This window comes from Bos indicus, chromosome 15 (genome assembly GCF_029378745.1).
Source record: "Bos indicus isolate NIAB-ARS_2022 breed Sahiwal x Tharparkar chromosome 15, NIAB-ARS_B.indTharparkar_mat_pri_1.0, whole genome shotgun sequence".
Lineage (NCBI taxonomy): Eukaryota > Metazoa > Chordata > Mammalia > Artiodactyla > Bovidae > Bos > Bos indicus.
In genome coordinates this window covers 46,699,123-46,717,736 of record NC_091774.1, presented here as the reverse complement: position 1 = coordinate 46,717,736, position 18,614 = coordinate 46,699,123, and the positions used below count along the sequence as shown (strand labels likewise).

The 18,614-nt window shown below is 41.7% G+C and overlaps 1 protein-coding gene, 1 non-coding gene and 1 pseudogene across 2 annotated transcripts; 2 read left to right on the top strand and 1 right to left on the bottom strand.

The window, feature by feature from the left end:
• The first annotated feature begins 8,001 nt into the window (after positions 1-8,001).
• Positions 8,002-8,945, top strand: LOC139187219 (olfactory receptor 2AG1-like; annotated as a pseudogene).
• A 3,455-nt stretch (positions 8,946-12,400) lies between these two features.
• On the bottom strand, positions 12,401-12,506 carry LOC139176197 (U6 spliceosomal RNA). Its single transcript, XR_011560652.1, has one exon. It is a non-coding gene; the product is annotated as a U6 spliceosomal RNA (small nuclear RNA).
• A 4,024-nt stretch (positions 12,507-16,530) lies between these two features.
• On the top strand, positions 16,531-17,848 carry LOC139187154 (olfactory receptor 2AG1-like). Its single transcript, XM_070803158.1, has one exon. It carries the CDS (start codon positions 16,816-16,818, stop codon positions 17,746-17,748), a length of 933 nt encoding a protein of 310 aa, XP_070659259.1. The 5' UTR covers positions 16,531-16,815; the 3' UTR covers positions 17,749-17,848.
• Positions 17,849-18,614: the final 766 nt, after the last annotated feature.

The following is an 18,614-nucleotide window of genomic DNA, read 5'->3' as shown; positions in this document are numbered from 1 at the left end:
AGGTTCGTGCATTGCAGGCGGATTCTTTACCAACTGAGCTATCAGGGAAGCCCTTATGATACAGTGGAAGTGATTATACAGCACAGCACTGGAGCGGCGGCTGAGAAAAGATATCCCATGTCCAAAGGCAAAGGAGTAGCCCCAGCAAGACGGTAAGAGGGGCAAAAACACATTTAGAATCAAACCCCATACGTGACAGAGATGCTCAGAGGGCTCAAATAAATCTTGTGAACACCAGGACCCAGAGATCCCACAGAGACTGAGACAGAACTGTGTTGGAATGTCTCCTGTGGAGGTACAGGCTAGCAGTGGCCTGCCACAGGGGCAGGGGCTTTGGGTGCCACAGACCTGGGTATGACATAAGCACTCTTGGAGGAGGTTGCCATTAACCCCAGCATAGAGCCACCAGAACTTACACAGGACCGGGGAAACAGACTTTTGGAGGGAACAGACAGAACTCTGTGGGCACCAGGACCCAGGAGAAAGGAGCAGTGACCACACAAGAGACTGACCCAGACTTGCCCATGGGTTCCCAGGAGTGTCTAGCAGAGGCATGGGTCAGCAGTGGCCTGCTGCAGAGTTGGGGGCATGGAGTGTAGCAGAGCGTGTATGGGACCTTTTGAAGGAGGTCACCATTATCTTCACTGCCTCCACTACAGTTTGGCCCCGGGTAAATAACAGGGAAGGAAAACAACCTCACCCATCAATAGAAAATTGGATTAAAGATTTAGTGAGCCTGGCCCTGCCCATCAGAATAAGACCCAGTTTCCCCCTCAGAACATGGAGGAGCTACTCCATGTTCAAGGTCAGAAGGGGCGGCAGTGAGGAGATACCCCTTGTTCAAGGTAAGGAGCAGCGGCTGCACTTTGCTGGAGCAGCTGTGAAGAGATACCCCACGTCCAAGGTAAGAGAAACCAAGTAAGATGGTAGGTATTGCGAGAGGGCATCAGAGGGCAGACACATTGAAACCATAATCAAAGAAAACTAGTCAATCTAATCACATGGACCACAGTCTTGTCTAACTCAACACTAAGCCATGCCCTATGGGGCCACCCAAGACAGGCCGGTCATGGTGCAGAGATCGGACAGAATGTGGTCCACTGGAGAAGGGAATGGCCAACCACTTCAGTATTCTTGCCTTGAGAACCCCATGAACAGTATGAAAAGGCAAAAGGATAGGATACTGAAAGAGGAACTCCCCAGGTCAGTAGGTGCCAAATATGCTACTGGAGATCAGTGGAGAAATAACTCCAGAAAGAATGAAGGATGGAGCCAAAGCAAAAACAATACCCAGTTGTGGATGTGACTGGTGATGGAAGCAAGGTCCGATGCTGTAAAAAGCAATATTGCAAGGAACCTGGAAGGGTCCATGAATCAAGGATCCATGAATCAAGGCAAATTGGAAGTAGTCAAACAGGAGATGGCAAGAGTGAATGTTGACATTCTAGGAATCAGTGAACTAAAATGGACTGGAATGGATGAATTTAAATCAGATGGCCATTATATCTACTACTGCTGGCAGGAATCCCTTAGAAGAAATGGAGTAACCATTATGGTCAAAAAAAGAGTCCGAAATGCAGTACTTGGATGCAATCTCAAAAACGACAGAATGATCTCTGTTCGTTTCCAAGGCAAACCATTCAATATCACAGTAATCCAAGTCCATGCCCCAACCAGTAACGCTGAAGAAACAGAAGTTGAACGGTTCTATGAAGACCTACAAGACCTTTTAGAACTAACACCCAAAAAGGATGTCTTTTTCATTATAGGGGACTGGAATGCAAAAGTAGGAAGTCAAAAAACACCTGGAGTAACAGGCAAGTTTGGCCTTGGAATATGGAATGAAGCAGGGCAAAGGCTAATAGAGTTTTGCCAAGAGAATGCACTGGTCATAGCAAACACCCTCTTCCAACAACACAAGAGAAAGCTCTACACATAGCCATCACCAGATGGTCAAAAACGAAATCAGATTGATTATATTGTTTGCAGCCAAAGATGGAGAAGCTCTATACAGTCAGCAAAAACAAGACCAGGAGCTGACTGTGCTCAGATCATGAACTCCTTATTGCCAAATTCAGACTTAAATTGAAGAAAGTAAGGAAAACCACTAGACCATTCAGGTATGACCTAAATCAAATCCCTTATGATTATACAGTGGAAGCGAGAAATAGATTTAAGGGACTAGATCTGATAGATAGAGTGCCTGATGAACTATGGACGGAGGTTCGTGACATGGTACAGGAGACAGGGATCAAGACCATCCCCATGGAAAAGAAATGTGAAAAAGCAAAATGGCAGTCTGGGGAGGACTTACAAATAGCTGTGAAAAGAAGAAAAAGAGAAAGGCAAAGGAGAAAAGGAAAGATATACCCATTTGAATGCAGAGTTCCAAAGAATAGCAAGGAGGGATACGAAAGCCTTCCTCAGTGATCAATGAAAAGAAATAGAGGGTACAATAGAATGAGAAAGACTAGAGATCTCTTCAAGCAAATCAGAGATACTGAAGGAGGAAACAGACAGAACAGATTCCATCTTGAAAGCAGGCCTCCATTTTGAGCCGGACTGTGGAATTAAAGCTATATGCCCTGTATCTATGGAAACGACATACAAACTGGAAAATCAGAGCCCCCAGGTTGAAGAGCCCCAGGGCTGGTACCTAGACTCTCTGTCGCCTAAAATAATACCCTAATTATCTATGTAACCGAATAGAATCATAAATTCTATTATGCTTATCAGAGTATGACCACAGGCCTATTGATAATTGCCCACTGTTAACTACCTGGGTTAAGGCATACGAATCACAGGTTAACTTTGATTGAACCTTTCTTTTCCTTTGTTCAGACTAGTTTCAGAGAATTTGGGGACGTGGGTTTGAGCACGTACACTTAGGGTATATAAGGTTTTCACAAAAACTGGTCAGGGTCCTTGGCTAAGAGGACACTCTGCCTTGGGCCCGCTGGTATAATAAACTGCACTCCACTATCTGCATTGTCCTTCTAAGTGAGTTTGTTTCCCAGAAGGCATGGCTACAACAATACCAAGAGAACATTTCATGCCAAGATGGGCACAATAAAGGACAGAAATGGTATGGACCTTACAGAAGCAGATGGAGAAGGCAATGGCACCCCACTCCAGTACTCTTGCCTGGAAAATCCCATGGATGCAGGAACTTGGTAGGCTGCAGTCCATGGGGTCTCTAAGAATCAGACACGACCAAGCAACTTCACTTTCCCTTTTCACTTTCATGCATTGGAGAAGGAAATGGCAACCCACTCCAGTGTTCTTGCCTGGAGAATCCCAGGGACGGGGGAGCCTGGTGGGCTGCCATCTATGGGGTCACACAGGGTCGGACACGACTGAAGCGACTTAGCAGCAGCAGCAGCAACAGAAGCAGAAGCAAAAGATATTAAGAACAGGTGGCAAGAATACACAGAAGAACTATATAAAAAAGTTCTTCATGACCCAGATAATCACAATGCTGTGATCACTCACCTAGAGCCAGACTTCTTGGAATGAAAAGTCAAGTGGGCCTTAGGAAGCATCACTATGAACAAAGCTAGTGGAGGTGATGGAATTCCAGTTGAGGTCTTTCATATCCTAAAAGATGATGCTGTGAAAGTGCTGCAGTCAATATGCCAGCAAATTTGGAAAACTCAGCAGTGGCCAAAGGACTGAAAAGGTCAGTTTTCATTCCAATCCCAAAGAAAGGCAATGCCATAGAATGCTCAAACTACTGCACAATTGCACTTATCTCATATGCTAGCAAAGTAATGCTCAAAATTCTCCAAGCCAGGCTTCAACAGTACATGAACTGTGCACTTCCAGATGTTCAAGCTGGTTTTAGAAAAGGCAGAGGAACCAGAGATCAAATTGCCAACATCTGCTGGATCATGGAAAAAGCAAGAGAGTTCCAGAAAAATATCTACTTCTACTTTATTGACTGTGTAAAAGTCTTTGTGTGGATCACAATAAACTGTGGAAAATTCTGAAAGAGATGGGAATACCAGACCACCTGACCTGCCTCCTGCGAAATCCGTATGCAGGTCAGGAAGCAACAGTTAGAACTGGACATGTAATAACAGACTGGTTCCAAATCAGGAAAGGAAGTACGTCAAGGCTGTATATTGTCATCCTGCTTATTTAACTACTATGCAGAGTAGATCATGAGAAATGCTGGGCTGGAGGAAGCACAAGCTGGAATCAAGACTGCTGGGAGAAATACCAATAACTTCATATATGCGGATAACAGCAACTTTATGGCACAAAGCAAAGAGGAACTAAAGAGCCTCTTGATGAAAGTAGAAGAGGAGAGTGAAAAAGTTTGCTTAAAACTCAGCATTCAGAAAACTAAGATTGTGGCATCTGGTCCCATCACTTCATGGCAAATAGATGGGGAAACTGTGGAAACAGTGAGAGACTATTTTTTTGCACTCCAAAATCACTGCAAATGGTGACTGCAGCCATAAAATTAAAAGATGCTTACTCCTTGGAAGAAAAGTTATGACCAATCTAGACAGCATATTAAAATGCAGAGTCATTACTTGCCAGGAAAGATCTGTCTAGTCAAATCTATGGTTTTTTCCAGTAGTCATGTATGGATGTGAGAGTTGGATTATAAAGAAAGCTGAGAACCGAAGAATTGATGCTTTTGAACTGTGGTGTTGGAGAAGACTCTTGAGAGTCCCTTGGATTGCAAGGAGATCCAACCAGTCCATCCTAAAGGAAATCAGTCCTGAATATTCATTGGAAGGACTGATGCTGAAGCTGTAACTCCAATAACTTTGGACACCTGATGCGAAGAACTGACTCATTTGAAAAGACCCTGATGCTGGGAAAGATTTAATGTAGGAGGAGAAGGGGACGACAGAGGTGGGATGAGATGGTTAGATGGCATCTTGGACTCAATGGACTTGAGTAAACTCCGGGAGAGTTGGTGGTGGACAACTCTTGAAGCCACGCGGTCTGGGAAACAAACTCACTCAGAAGGACAATGCAGATAGTGGACTGCAGTTTATTACACGGGCGGGCCCAAGGCAGATTCTCCTCTTAGCCAAGGACCCTGACCAGTTTTTGTGAAAACCTTATTATATACCCTAAGTGTACTTGCTCAAACCCACCTCCCCAGATTCCTTGAAACTAGTCTGGACAAGGTTAAAGGCAGATACAATCAAAGTTAACCCATGATTCATGTGTCACAAGACTAGATAAACAGTGGATATTTATCAATAGGCCTGTGGTCATATCCCGATAAACATAATGGAATTTACCACTTTGTTCTGTTACAGAGATAATTAGCATATTCTTTTAGGCAACGGAGAGTCCAAGTACAAGTCCTGAGGCTCTTTTATCCAGGGGTCTGGTTTTCCATTGGTATGTCATTTCTGTAGACACCGGGCACAAAGTTCAGAGTCCATTGGGAGGGTGACCATGTGTGTAGCCTAATGTTCGCAGCCTGGCCTAAGATGGAGTCCAGCTCTGTCTGTTTCCTCCTTCAGCTGAATCAATTTATATTCCCACCAACAGTGCAAGAGGGTTACTTTTTCTCCACACCCTCTCTAGCATTTATTTTTTGTAGATTTTTTGATGATTACCATTCTGACTGGTGTGAGTTGATAACCTCATTGTAGTTTTGGTTTGCATTTCTCTAATAATAAGTGATGTTGAATTTTTTTTTTTCATGTATTTATTAGCCATAATAAATGGCTTCTTTGGAGAAATGTCTGTTTAGGTCATCTGCCCACTTTTTGAGTGGGTTGTTTGTTTTTCTGATATTGAGCTGCCTGAACTGATTGTCTGTTTTGGAGATTAATCTTTTGTCAAGAGGCCAGAGGAGTGGAGATGGGAAGCAAGATGCTATAGATGCCCCAAAACCCACCTTAAATTTGTGGCAGAGGACTGATGACCATGAAAGTGACCTTTGCTTCCTGCTCAATTCAGTCAGTAGTTTGGAAATGCACCATCAGTGCCTCCCTTAGGTGACATAGAAACCCTGGGCCTCCAAGCTCATTTAATGAGAGAAGAGTGTAGGGATACAAGGCCAGGAAACAGGTCCGAAGGGGTTGATTCCCACCCTGTGTCCTGGACCAACCTCCAGGGGAGGTCATTTCAGCTGAGAGGCTAAGTCCTTCTGCACACAGGGGTAGAATAGAGTAGAGAAGTGGGGTCATGGGTGAGGAAACCAAGCAGCCTCCCCCAAGAGAGGCCTTAGCTTAGTGTTGGCTCCAGAGACATTGAGGTCAGTCATTGCAGTGTCTTCTATGAGCAGCCGTTCTAATTAATATCTACTTCCTCCAGATTCCCACTGCTTTCATTTTTCTCCCATTCCCCAGCAAGAGTAAATGAAAGTCTGAGCATTGGTACCCACCAACCCAGTCAGACAAATGCTGCAGAGCTGGATGGGCCTCCTACTTGGGGAACTGTGTGACAGAAGCAGCTTCTTATAATTCTCCACAGGTGTGAGAACAGGAAAGCTATCTTCTTGTTTCATAGAAGCTATCCAAGGACTGTATTGATGTTCTTTCTGCATTTTTGCATTTCCAGAGAAGACCTCCAGAAGAATTGAAGGAACAGAATAAGCCTGACACCTACTTTGGTCAGATACCTCAGACTTCTAACTCGACTTAGCAAAAAACTAACTGAATATTGCTAGAAAGTGCCTATCTTCCTTCTCCATTTCTACTGGAACTTCCTTCACTCAGACTATCTCCAGGACAGACCGTGTGGTCAGGAAGCTGGCTTCCCACAGTAAGGGTGTTGTCTCACTTTCAGGAAAGTGTGCAGCTTCTAGGAATGCTGAGCTGAGAGATGGAGCCCAGTGCACACATATGAACTTCAGCTACTCTGATTTCCAAGTTCTATGGTGCTTTGGTCTGTACCCCATCCCAAACTCCTATATTCTTGGGTTTCTAAACATGAGGAGGAATCAGTGAATCTTACAGCCTGCTGTAAGATTCTAAGTTATATCCCAGACCAGGGTATCTGCTTCCTGGTGGAAGCCTCAGGACCTGTTTTTAAACTCCATAGACTTTGCTGACCTTTGATAAAACTGTTGGCACCTACATTACAATAAATGCCTCCAAAGGAACATTTAAGAGTAGATGAAATGTCTGTGATATGCTGTAATACCTTTTACCATCAAAATTCTGTGGACCTTGTAGAGATTGATGGCAATTAGTGAAACATCAAAATATAGGACACAATAGAGGAAATTGATTTTTAGAAATATGCTTCACTGTGTTCAAAAGTGGACTTATCTACCCAGTTCCCACGCTGAGCAACACAGATTCCTGTCATTCTCAGGTGCCTGGCTCTCTGTTTTCTCCCTGAGATTGGGTGCAACACTCCAAGAGCCATTTCCAGATCAAGAGCTTTTCTTCTCCTTCTGTGTGGCCATTCAATCCAGTGTGGATACCCTAGTGCTGTCAAAGGGAGAATGAGGATCTGAGTCTAAGCAAAAGTGAGAAGGTAGGATGAATAACACAAATTATGTGGAGAAGTATATTGAGGTGCGTTATTGAAATCACATTTCCCTGCCTGTTTCAGAAAATCAATTAAAAAAAAAGACTTATGCAGAACACTGACTGGGTATATAAATTATTGATTAAACATTCTACTTAAAACATAGGTACCAGAAAAAATCAGGAGCATGTGTAGTAGAATATTTCTTTATTGTTGTGAAAGAGATGATTTGACTTTCTAGGGAGATACATGTTCAGGTTTGATGTCCTGAATAATTCTCATGTAGTAATCTCTTAATGTTTAGCTCTTACAGTGATGTTTATTTTCCAATTAGATGGGCTCTTTGTTTATCAAGATACAATTTAAAAAGTCAGAAACTGAGAGATTAAGAGAAAAAAATCAGTTACCAGTGGGAAAGGCATCATCCCACTGGATTCATGTTGGCCATCCTATGGGAACTCTGATGGTATAAAACTATGAGACTATCATAACAAAAATTCACCAAGGATCCATTTGTTTCCAGGCAACTAAAGAAACAACACAATGGAGCCTTGGAACTCCACCCTGGGAAGTGGCTTCATATTGATGGGGATTCTGAACGACAGTGGGTCTCCTGAGCTGCTCTGTGCTACAATCACAGTCCTGTACACGCTGGCTCTCACCAGCAATGGTCTGCTGCTCCTGGCCATCACAATGGATGCCGGGCTCCATGTGCCCATGTACCTGCTGCTCAGGCAGCTCTCTCTCATGGACCTCCTCTTCACATCTGTTGTCACTCCCAAGGCCATTGTGGATTTTCTGCTCAGTGAAAACACCATCTCCTTTGGGGGCTGTGCCCTTCAGGTGTTCCTAGTACTGACCCTCGGTGGTGCAGAGGACCTCCTACTGGCCTTCATGGCCTATGACAGGTATGTGGCCATTTGTCATCCTCTGAACTACATGGTCCTCATGAGGCCAAGGGTCTGTTGGCTCATGGTGGTCACACCCTGGGTCCTGGCATCCCTGAATGCTTTAGGTCATACTTTGTATATCATGCACTTCTCTTTCTGCATGTCCCGGAAGATCAGCCACCAGCTCTGTGAGATTCCACCTCTGTTGAAGTTGGCCTGTGCAGATACTTCCAGATATGAACTCATGGTGTATGTGATGGGTGTGACCTTTCTGATTCCCTCTTTTGTTGCTATACTTGTCTCCTATTCAGTAATCCTACTTACTGTGCTCCACATGCCCTCAAATGAAGGGAGACAGAAAGCTCTGGTCACCTGCTCTTCCCACCTGACAGTGGTCGGGATGTTCTATGGAGCTGCCACATTCATGTATGTTCTGCCCAGTTTCCTCCACAGTCCCAAGCAAGACAACATCATCTCTGTCTTCTACACGATGGTCACCCCAGCCCTGAACCCCCTCATCTACAGCCTGAGGAATAAAGAGGTCATGGGGGCCTTGAGAAGGGTCCTACAAAATACATGCTGCGGACACACTCCTGACACAGTTACAAAATAGACATGCTAGGGGACTAAGTTTCAGTCAGTATCATGTATCAGTCATCAATAGCAGTAGATTTAGTCTGAGCAAACTCCAATAGCCTCTTAAAATCAGAGGAAGACTTCTCTTGTTTGAATAAGATTCTTAGATATACTGGACTTCTTGTCTGTTATGTAGCTGTTGTTTAAATAATTATTTGGAAAGAAGAATCAGTTTGTGTCTATGCATCTACTTCAGTTTCAAGGGACAGTTTTTGTTGAGATAATGGAAAAATCCAAATGGGAAAATTTAATAGTGACTTAATTTAAAATTAAAAGACAGAAACCAATAAAACCCAGCATCATGGGTCTTTTCAAATGAGTCAGTTCATCAGGTGGCCAAGGTATTGGAGCTTCAGCTTCAGCATCAGTCCTTCCAATGAATAGTCAGGACTGATTTCCTTTAGGATGGACTGGTTGGATCCCCTTGCAGTCCAAGGGACTCTCAAGTTTGGCATTCACTTTTTTGGGTTATTCACACATGCAGTTTACCAAATAGTTCTGTACATGTTGGTTAAGGTCTTGCTTTATTGTCATTTAAAATTTGGTGAAGCTTCTTCATGTGAAGAGGGAACACTATAGGGTAGGGATGGAGAGAAGAGGAGGAGGGAGGGAGGGAGGGGGTCAGAGTGCCGAGTGTAATCTCTGCTGTCACTTTATCATCTGTGAACATTAAATTGAATCATTTGTGTCTCAGTTTGCTCATCTGAAAAGTGATGATAATAATAGGATTTATGATAACCTCATGATGTTTTGTAGGGACTTGAATAAGATAATTACACACTTAGACCAGAGCCTGGCAAATAGTGCTTAATATGTGCTAGCTGTTATATGAATAACTAGTAAATAGTCTTGATAAATGATCAATATAAATGACTATGTAGTATCATCATTTGAATCCTATATAATGTATTTAGGGATTTGCTTACATTTAATTTTGTTCCCCCAAATTTTCTTACTATGGTAGGTCAAATTTTTAGAAGTGAAATTACTGGATATAGGCAAAAAAAAAAAAAAATTAATTCTTTACAAAGAGCCAGAGCTGACTGCTTCTGAGAAAGCTGGAAACTGTTTGCATACTGGCTAGCATTATGTGGGAGTGCCTGCCTCACTGTACTCTTTCTAGGGCTATCTCATTATATGAACTATTTGCTAACTTATTAAACATATCAATGAAAATGTAACAGATGTTTTCATTTATATTACTTACTTGGTTTTATTTTAACTCTTTATTTTAGCTCTTTATAGACAAAGGTCCCCAACAATTTGACAGTTATTCATGTTCCAACATTTATTTTTAGTTTATTACTGAGGTTTAAAATTAGATATGTAGTGGAGTCTGTTGGATAGAGAAGTGCTACAATATTTATGTAGTTTCATATATTCATATTTTCCTTTGTATTTTTAAGGTAATTGTGCCATTACAATTCCCATTGTTTGTTCAGAGAAATTTGCATATTTCTCTTAGATCTCTTTAATAATCTCACAAGTGACATTAGCTTTAATTTCTCTGCAGTTATTTTGGTACATGATGGATGGTGAAACTTTAAGTTAATATGTTTCTAAATAGCTGATTTTACTTTTAGCTTCCTTAATAACTTTCTCCTATCATGGATCTTCTCACTATTATTTACAACCCGTTGACTATAAACTCTCTTTTTAGAAGTAGAGCAGTAGGGAGTATTTCTGGGTATGTTCTCTAGTTTCTGTGTTTTGTAAGGGGTATCCTTTCTCGTATTTCCTCATATTTCTTAAAGTTTTATCATCTGTTTATTCCTCCTGATGAACTTTTGAGTCATCTGCTAAATGTCTAAAAAATCCTATATTAATTGCAATTGCATGTAACTCACACACTGATTTGGAAATAATGTCTTTTTGCAATACTCAGTCTTAAATTCCAGGGACATAGTATCCTATTGCCCTACCCTAATAAATCTGTTATTCTTTTAAAAAATGCCCTTGACTCTTAGCTTATGACTTTGCATCACTGAGAAAAGAGAAGGCGTCATATAGGACTCCCTCACCTTCCAATACCACACTCACCAGCCCATCTGCACATAGTGTTTTTTCTTTCAGAAGAGCCCATCACATTCTCTAGGTCCATCAACATTGCTATACAAGTGGTAGAATTGCTTTTTTTATGACTAATATTCCACTGTCAAATAAAAAAGAGGCCATCAGTGGCCAGATCCTCCAATAGTACTCTTCAGCCAGGCTCTCTCACTTCTCAAAGATACTGGTCTTGGAATTTCTTGCTTCCCTCTGTATCATCTCCCTCCTTACAAGAACATTTACTACAGGTTAAACACATGCTCCAGTATCTCCCATCTTAAAGAGGCTCCCCCTTCCATTTCTCAGAGCAAATAGTCTTGAAAGACTTAACTGTACCTATAGCTTCTGATGCTTTTCTACCATTCATGATTCATGCCACCGTAATCAGGCTGCCCCACTCAATCCCTCAGCACTAGAGTAGAGCTTGTCAAACAGTGACAGAGGTGTATGACTCATCTGTCTGACAAAGAAATGACTATTCATATATTTTATAAAATGTGAATTTTAATACTATTACTAACGATTACCAATGAGCCTAAAAGGGCATAGTGATTAACAGCTACTTTCCATAGAAGATAAAATAAATCTTTATAATCTACATATCTCAGAAAGACTTTTAATAATTTTAAGAATATTTCCAGAATTGCTAAATAGTCAGGATTTAACTCATTAATTTTCAGTTTCCAACTCTGTGTGTGTGTGTGTATGTGTGTGTGTCCCCAAATGACTTTCTGTCTTGAATTGCACATCCTTGTTTACTTGCTTAAATGACCCTGCTCATTACCCCAAACTCTTCTTTTTTCTTTAAATGCTAATACCAGGATGATTGCTTTACAATGTTGTGTTGATTTCTGCCATACATCAGCATGATTCAGCCATAGATTTACACACGTCCCTTCCCTCTTGCCACCTGCCACCCCATCCCATCCCTTTAGGTTGTCACAGAACACTGGACTGAACTCCCTGGGTCATACAGCAAATTCCCACTGGCTGTCTATTTCACCTGTGGTAATGTATGTTTCAATACTACTCTCTCAACTCGTCCTACCCTCTCCTTCCCCCGCTGTGCTCTATGTCTGCATCTCTATTACTGCCCTACAAATATTAATAGGTTCATCGGTACCATTTTTCTAGATACCATATTTGTGTTCATATACATCATTTGTTTTTCTCTTTCTGACTTACTTCACTCTGTATAACAGGCTCCAGGTTCATCCATCTCACTAGAACTGACTCAAATTCCTTTGTATGGCTAATATTTCACTGTATTAGTATATAAGTACTGCACCTTCTTTATCCATTCATCTGTCAGTGGACATGTAGGTTGCTTCCATGTCTTGGCAGTTGTGAATAGTATTGCAATGAACAAAAATTTTGAACACTTCATGAATCTTTTGTCATCCTGGCACAGGGGCCACACTAATCTTTTCTGTATTGTTCCAATTTCAGTATATGTGCTGCCAAAGTAAGCACTTTTCTTCACTTTTAATCAGAATTTAAAGACTCTATATTTTATTGCTTAACAGAATGAAAAATGAGAATAAAATTGGGAATGAAAATGGATTAGTTACAATGGAAAACAGTTCCTTATCAACTTAATGCACTTATCATAAGTGAGCAAGCTCACTACAAGGTACTTACCCAAGTGGATAGCAACTTATGTTTACTCAAAAACCTACATGTGAATATTTAGAATGACTTTTTCCACAAACAACAGAAACTGGAAACAACACGAATGTCCTTTAACTGGTGAATGGATAAACAAATTATGATGCACCCATATGACTGAACACTGCTCAGCAAAAAGTGGTAACAGAATAATAGCAGAATTTAGATGAATCTCAAACATATTATGTTAAGTGAAAGGAGCTAGACTCAAAATATCTGAAACCATTCATATAACATGCAGAAAAATATGAAAATAAGAACAACAGTAAACAAATCAGAGAGTTAGCAAGAGTTTGGGTGAGGGTGGGATATGAATACCAAAGGGCAACAGAGAATTTGGGGAGTCAATACAACTTCTCTATCTTGATTTTTGATGGTGGTTATATACTATATATATTTGTCAAAACCTGTACTAAAAATGGTGAGCTTTCCTGTATGAAAATTGTTCCTTAATAAAAATGAAAAAATGTGGGAAATAATAATTGGAGATAAATATATATGAAGTTTTTAATATTCTCCTTTGACAGCCTTATTTAAGTACCAATGGAAAAATTCCCCTGCCATCTCTTGATTTTTGTCAAGAATTTCAATTGTACTATTTTGAAATACAAATATATTTATTATTGGTCAGTTAGAATTAGCAACACATTTCTTGAGTCAGTTTCCGTGTTCACTATTGCTTCCTGTGTTGTAAACATCCCTAGGCATCACACTTTTTCTTGCTGAAATTATTTTATTGGGCATCTTTGGTGGTAAAGTCTTGTGATTCTGTTTGTAGTTTGTTCTCACTCTCTAGTGATACTTTATCTATGCATAGAGAGAACTCTAAGTGGGGGCAGTTATGTTCCCTCATTGCTTTTGAAGGTGTTTATTTCTTGTCTGATTACTGGAAGTTAAAATTCCACTATCTTCTGTCTGTATCTGTCTTTGTCCGTGGGAAATCTGTCATTTTTTTCTGAGAGCATTTGAAAGATTTTCATTAACACTAACATTCTCCAACTTCAGTACTGTCTCTATTTCTTTTTGTGGCTCCTGCCCAATATTCACAGATTTTCGTACTTTCTCTTCAGATGTTACTGGTGGCAGACAATAATAACACCAAATACACAAACTTATGTAGAAGATACAACAGATCGCCAGAGGTGGCTCAGATGGTAAAGAATGTGCCTGCAGTGCAGGAGACCTGGGTTTGAATCCTGGGTTGGGAAGATCCCCTGGAGAAGGGAACAGCTACCTTCTCTAATATTCTGGCCTGGAGAATTCTGGCTTGGATTGCAATTCCCCTAGGCCTGGGTCACAGAGAGTTGGACACGACTGAGTGACTTTCACACAAAGGTCAATGAAGAGAAGACCTGATAATTACAGACTTCACAGAGCACAGTCATATTGATTTAACTAGTCCATTCTAAGAGGATGATGAGAGAGGCCAGGGCTATGGAGGTGAGAAGCAACATTTCACAGATGCCCTAAAACCCACCTTAAATCTGGGGTAGAGGGCTGGCTGACCATGAAAGGGACCTTTACTTTCTGCTCAGTTCTGTCGTAATTTGGAAACAGGCCATCAGTGCCTCCCTTAGGTGACATAGAAACCCAGGGCCTCCAAGCTCATTTAGTGAGAGAAGAGTGCAGGGATACAGGACCAGGAAACAGGCCCAAAGGGATTCATTACCATCCTGTTTCTACAACCAGCTTTTCTAGGGGAGACCATTTCTGCTGAGAAGTTAGGCTACGTCCCTCTAAACACAGGGGTAGAATAGAGGGGGTGGGGTTATGAGATGAGGAAACTGGGCAGCCTCCCCCAGGACAGGCCCTGGCTCGGTGTTGGCCCCAGGGACAGTGAGATCAGTCATTACTGGGTCTCCTCTGAGCAGCCCTTCTAATATCTACTTCCTCCAGATTCCCACTGCTTTCAATTTTTCTCCCAGACCCCAGCAAGAGTAGCATCAGTACCGATGAACTTTGTCTGACAAATGCATCATAGCTAATGAGCCTCTTACTTGAGGAGCTGTGTGACAGAAGCACACAGCTTCTGAATTAGAAGTTTCTCCTAATTCTCTACAGGCTTGAGAAGAGGTAAGCCGTATTCTTGTTCCATAGAAACTTCCAAGGCCCAAGGACTCAGTTAGCTCTCTATCTGTAAGTGCCACATTTCCAGAGCACATCTGCAGAGGAACTGAAGGAACAGGAGTCCTATACTTCTCTTGGTCAAACTCCTTAGACTTCTAACCCAACTTAGCCAAAATTTTACAAATTGAATACTGCTGGAAAGGTCGTATCTTCCTTCTCTTCATAAAAAACTTATTTTACTTTATTTTATTTATTCAACTCCTTTGCCTGCACTGTAGAACATGTGGGATCTTGGTTCCCAGACCAGGGCTTGAACCCTTGCTCCCTGCAGTAGTAGTACAGAGTCTTGACCACTGGACCACCAGGGAAGTCCCCTTCCTTCTCCTTTTCTATTGGATCTTCCGTGACCCTCAATCCCCTGGGTAGTCTGTGTGGTCAAGCAGCTGGGTTTCTCAACCACCTGAGGTAAGAATATTGGCTCACTTTCAGGGGACAGCCTCTTAAAAGATGAAGCCCAGTGCAGACCTAAGAACTTCAGCTACTCTGTCTTCTAGGATCTCTGGTGCTTGGGCTCTAAACCTCACCCCAACTCCCTCTATTCTTGGCTTTCTAAACATGAAGAGGAATCAGTGAGGACTGACAGAAGATTCTATGCTACATCCCATGCCAGGGTATCTACTTCCTGGTGAAAGCATCAGGAGCTGTCTTCAGACCCCATGTACTTTTTCTGGCTCCTGATAAATATATTTACACTTAGATTATAATAAATGCCTCCAAAGGAACTTTAAAAAGCACCTGATAGGTCTATCACATGCTCTAACACCTTTTTACCATCAAAATCCTGTAAACCCTATAGGGACTAATAGAAACCAGTAAATGCCAAATCTGTGACACAGTGGAGGGAAATGACAGAGAAATATGTTTCACTTACAGATTCCTATATTCAGAGTTGGATTTATCTGCCCAATTCCTAAGATGCATGAGGCTGATTTCTGTCAACCTCAGATCCCTGTCTCTTTGATTTTCTCCTTGAGATTGGGTACCACACCCCAAGAGCAGGTGCCAGAACAGGAACTCATCTTCCTCCTCTTTGTGGCTCCTCAGTGGTGTGTAGGTACCCTGGCCCTGCAGGAGGGAGAATGGGGATCTGGATAAGGTGCAAGAGAGAAAAGCTAGGATTATTGAGCCCGATTACAGCATACAACACAAACTCTTTTGCTTCTGACATCTTTTACCACTTCTGCCCAAAACAATCTGAATTTCTTGAGTAGGTCTTTATTTTTTATCATATTTCTCAGTAATCTCAGGCTGACGTTTTATCATAACCTATTTAAAAAAAAAAACAAACCCTTTTTTATTTGCATTGATCCTAAAGGTTTAGCTCTAATAGTGACAGTACCTCAAACTCAACAATCTCTAGTCGCAGACAGTCTATAATCCCTTCTCTCTTAGGCTCATAGAGAGCGAAAGCCTGGTCCAGTGAACTAAGTTGGACATACTTTATCTCTTCTAATGAGGCTGTGACTACAGTTTTGAATGCTTACAGCAAAGTCAACATAAGTTATTTGGGGAAGTATATTGAGGTGCTTTATTGAAATCACATTTCTGTACCTGTTTTAGATTACATTTTCAAAATAGGCCTATGCAGAGCAGACTGGGCATGTAAATCATTTGATTAAACATTATACTTAAAACCTAAGTACCAGAAAAATCAGAAGCATGGATGTCAGAATATTGCTTTATTGTTATGAGAGAGGTGATTTGATCTTTCTGGGGAGATATATATTTAGGTTTTAGATCCTGAATAATATTCTCATCTAGTGACCTCTTACTGTTTATCTATTACTGTGATGCTTATTCTCCAACTAGATGGGTTCTTTTTAGCAAGATATAAAGAGTCACAAATTGAGAGATCAAGAGGAAAAATCAGTTACCATTGGATTGGCCATCCTACAGGGCCTCTGATGTTACAAAACTATGGAGCCATCATAACAAAAATTCACCAAGAATCTACTTGGTTCTAGGCAACTAAAGAAACAACACAAGAATGGAGCACTGGAACTCCACCCTGGGAAGTGGCTTCATGTTGTTGGGGATTCTGAATAACAGTGGGTTTCCTGGGCTGCTCTGTGCCACAATCTCAGTCCTGTACATGCTGGCCCTCACCAGCAATGGCCTGCTGCTCCTGGTCATCACAATGGATGCCCGGCTCCACGTGCCCATGTACCTCCTGCTCAGGCAGCTCTCTCTCATGGACCTCCTCTTCACATCTGTTGTCACTCCTAAGGCCATCATAGATTTTCTGCTCAGTGAAAACACCATCTCCTTTGGGGGCTGTGCCCTTCAAATGTTCCTGGCACTGACCGTGGGTGGTGCAGAGGACCTCCTACTGGCCTTCATGGCCTATGACAGGTATGTGGCCATTTGTCATCCTCTGAACTACATGGTCCTCATGAGGCCAAGGGTCTACTGGCTCATGATGGCCACACCCTGGGTCCTGGCCTCCTTGAATGCGTTATGTCATACCCTGTATACCATGCACTTCCCTTTCTGCAGGTCCCGGAAAATCAACCACCTACTCTGTGAGATTCCACCTCTATTGAAGTTGGCCTGTGAAGATGCCTCTAGATATGAACTCATGTTGTATGTGACTGGTGTGACCTTCCTGATTCCACCTCTTGTTGCTATTCTTGCCTCCTACACACTAATCCTACTTACTGTGCTCCACATGCCCTCAAATGAAGGGAGGCAGAAAGCCCTGGTCACCTGCTCTTCCCACCTAACTGTGGTCGGGATGTTCTATGGAGCTGCCACATTCATGTATGTTCTGCCCAGTTCCCTGCACAGCCCCAAGCAGGACAACATCATCTCTGTCTTCTACACGATGGTCACCCCAGCCCTGAACCCCCTCATCTACAGCCTGAGGAATAAAGAGGTTATGGGGGCCTTGAGGAGGGTCCTACAAAAATATATGCTATGAACACACTTCACCATCTTGGGAGAGCTTATAGCTTGACACCAGAATTCATTCCTCCTCAAAGTCAGAAGTTTTTCTGCTAAAAATGAAATACTCATGGCAAAAGCACCATAGTGGAGAGTATATCTTTTAATAGAAAAATGAAGAATGTAGCTTTACTTGTCAAATGCTATTTTAAATTGTCTTTCTGTGAATTTCTGAGATATGTATTAGACTGTATTTATGTAAGTATTCATTTTTTTATTTTTATTGAATTATAGTTGGTTTACAATATTGTATTGATTTTCTCTATATAGCAAAGTGACTCAGTTATATATATATATATATATATATATTCATTTTTATATTCTTTTCTATTATGGCTTATCTCAGGATATTGAATATAACTTCCTCTGCTATACAGTAAGACCTTGTTTATTCATTCGGTATGTAATGGTTTGATTTGCTAACCTCAAACTCCTAGTCTACCCCTCCTCCTCCTTCCCTCTTTCTTGGCAACCAGAAGTCTGTTGTCTATGTCTGTGAGTCTGTTTCTATTTTGTAAGTAGGTTCCTTTGTGTTATACTTTAGATTCCACATATATGTGATGGCCTATGGTATTCTTCTTTCTCTTTCTGACTTACTTCACTTGGTATGATGATCTCTATTTCCATCCATGTTCCTGTTGTGCGCTTGTGCTTGGCTGCTTAGTCATATCCAGCTCTTTGTGACCCTTTGGACTGTAGCCCACCAGGCTACAGTGGTGGTATCTGTCTGTGGTATCTTTCAGGTAAGAACACTGGAGTGGGTTGCCACCTGCCTTCTCCAGGGGATCTTCCTGACCCAGGGATTGAACTCATGTCTCCAACAGTGAAAGTGTTAGTCACTCA

Coding starts and splice junctions, on each gene's coding strand:
- LOC139187154 (XM_070803158.1), top strand. CDS start 16,816: ATGGAGCACTGGAACTCCACCCTGGGAAGTGGCTTCATGTTGTTGGGG.